General features: G+C 38.0%; 1 protein-coding gene across 1 annotated transcript; it reads left to right on the top strand.

The window, feature by feature from the left end:
* The first annotated feature begins 551 nt into the window (after nucleotides 1–551).
* On the top strand, nucleotides 552–1,499 carry LOC138384976 (olfactory receptor 5M1). Its single transcript, XM_069470615.1, has one exon. It carries the CDS (start codon nucleotides 552–554, stop codon nucleotides 1,497–1,499), a length of 948 nt encoding a protein of 315 aa, XP_069326716.1.
* The last annotated feature ends 341 nt before the right edge of the window (nucleotides 1,500–1,840 follow it).

Genomic DNA, 1,840 nt, shown 5'->3' with positions numbered 1-1,840 from the left:
CTAATTTAATGTTCATTCTCTGAATAATATTTTAAGCCAGACAACTAAGAATTTTAAGTGAACATGTTATAATAAATTTTATTTCAATTTATATCTGAAACAATAGGATATCAGAGATGGAAGGATCCTGGAGATTGAAATTCCTTCATTTGTCCATTTGAATGATGCAAATAACATGTTGCTTTTCACAGCTGATTTTCATTCATTTGGGGTTTTCTGTTTCCTCACAAAGTTAGAAAAAATTACCAAAGTGGAATGCCCCAAGAAGACAGATACAAATGTGTGAATATATGAATGTGTATCTATATATGTGTATGTATATATATGTGTGTGTGTGTGTGTGTGTGTTAGGAAGAAAGACAGATACCATAGAGATATAGGGTGAAAATATTAGATGGACATTCTGATGAGTTTTTTGAAAAGAGCAATTGTCCCATAGATGAATAAATGAATGAGTGAATAATACATGGATTGAATAAATACAGAATCTGGATCAGACAGAAATCCTCACACACAGTCTTTGTCACTTTCAGTTTTAAAGGGATAAGAAGATGTTCTCCCCAAACCACACTATAATGACAGAATTTATTCTCTTGGGACTCACAGACGACCCCGTGCTAGAGAGGATCCTGTTTGGGGTGTTTCTGGTCGTCTACCTAGTCACGCTGTCAGGGAATCTGTGCCTGATCGTGCTGATCCGGACTGATTCCCACCTCCAAACTCCCATGTATTTCTTCCTTGGCCACCTCTCCTTTGTAGACATTTGCTATTCCTCCAATATTACCCCAAATATGCTGTACATTTTCCTCTCAGACCAGAAGACCATCTCCTACGCTGGATGCTTCACACAGTGTCTTCTCTTCATTGCTCTAGTGATCACTGAGTTTTATATCCTTGCTGCAATGGCATTGGACCGCTACGTAGCCATTTGCAGTCCTCTGCATTACAGTTCCAGGATGTCCAAGAATGTTTGTGTCTGTCTGGTCACAGTCACTTATATATGTGGCTTCCTTAATGGACTTTCTCAGGCACTGCTGACATTTCACTTATCCTTCTGTGGCTCCCTTGAAATCAATCATTTCTACTGCGCGGATCCTCCCCTTATAATGTTGGCCTGCTCTGACACCTCTGTCAAAAACATGGCGATGTTTGTAGTAGCTGGATTTACTCTCTCAAGTTCTCTCTCGGTCATTCTTCTGTCCTATCTTTTCATTTTTGTGGCTATCTTGAGGATGTGTTCTGCTGCAGGCAGGCACAAAGCCTTTTCCACCTGCGGTTCCCACCTGACGGTAGTCACTCTATTTTATGGAACCCTCTTCTGCATGTACTTAAGGCCTCCATCAGAGAAGTCTGTAGAGGAGTCCAAAATAATTGCAGTCTTTTATACCTTTTTGAGCCCAATGCTGAACCCATTGATCTACAGCCTAAGGAACAAAGATGTAATCCTTGCCTTGCAACAAATGACTAGGGAAATATTCTTTCATAAAATGGCATTTTAGACATTATTTGTAATCACCATGGGGTGCCTGGGATAACACAGTGACTCTTGTCAGTGGCAAACCTATTATTCTGTAGTCATGTTTTGTTTAATATCATGGACTCTCAGTGACCACTTTCATTAGTTTCTTCTCAAGATTAACACCTTGAAGACATTGTTTTAATAAAAACCTTAATATTGAAATTAAAAGTTTTTTATTTGGGAGAGATTCTATGAAAATGAATTGGTCGGTATCAAATAATTGTGTACGATAACAATGTCTTTACTTATTTTGGGTAAATTATTAGTATATAACTAACTTTCTTTGATGAGAACTTTGAAAATCCATCTCCTTTGAATATT

This window comes from Eulemur rufifrons, chromosome 6, assembly GCF_041146395.1.
Source record: "Eulemur rufifrons isolate Redbay chromosome 6, OSU_ERuf_1, whole genome shotgun sequence".
NCBI classification, from domain to species: Eukaryota; Metazoa; Chordata; class Mammalia; order Primates; family Lemuridae; genus Eulemur; species Eulemur rufifrons.
This window is presented reverse-complemented; position numbering and strand designations above follow the sequence as displayed.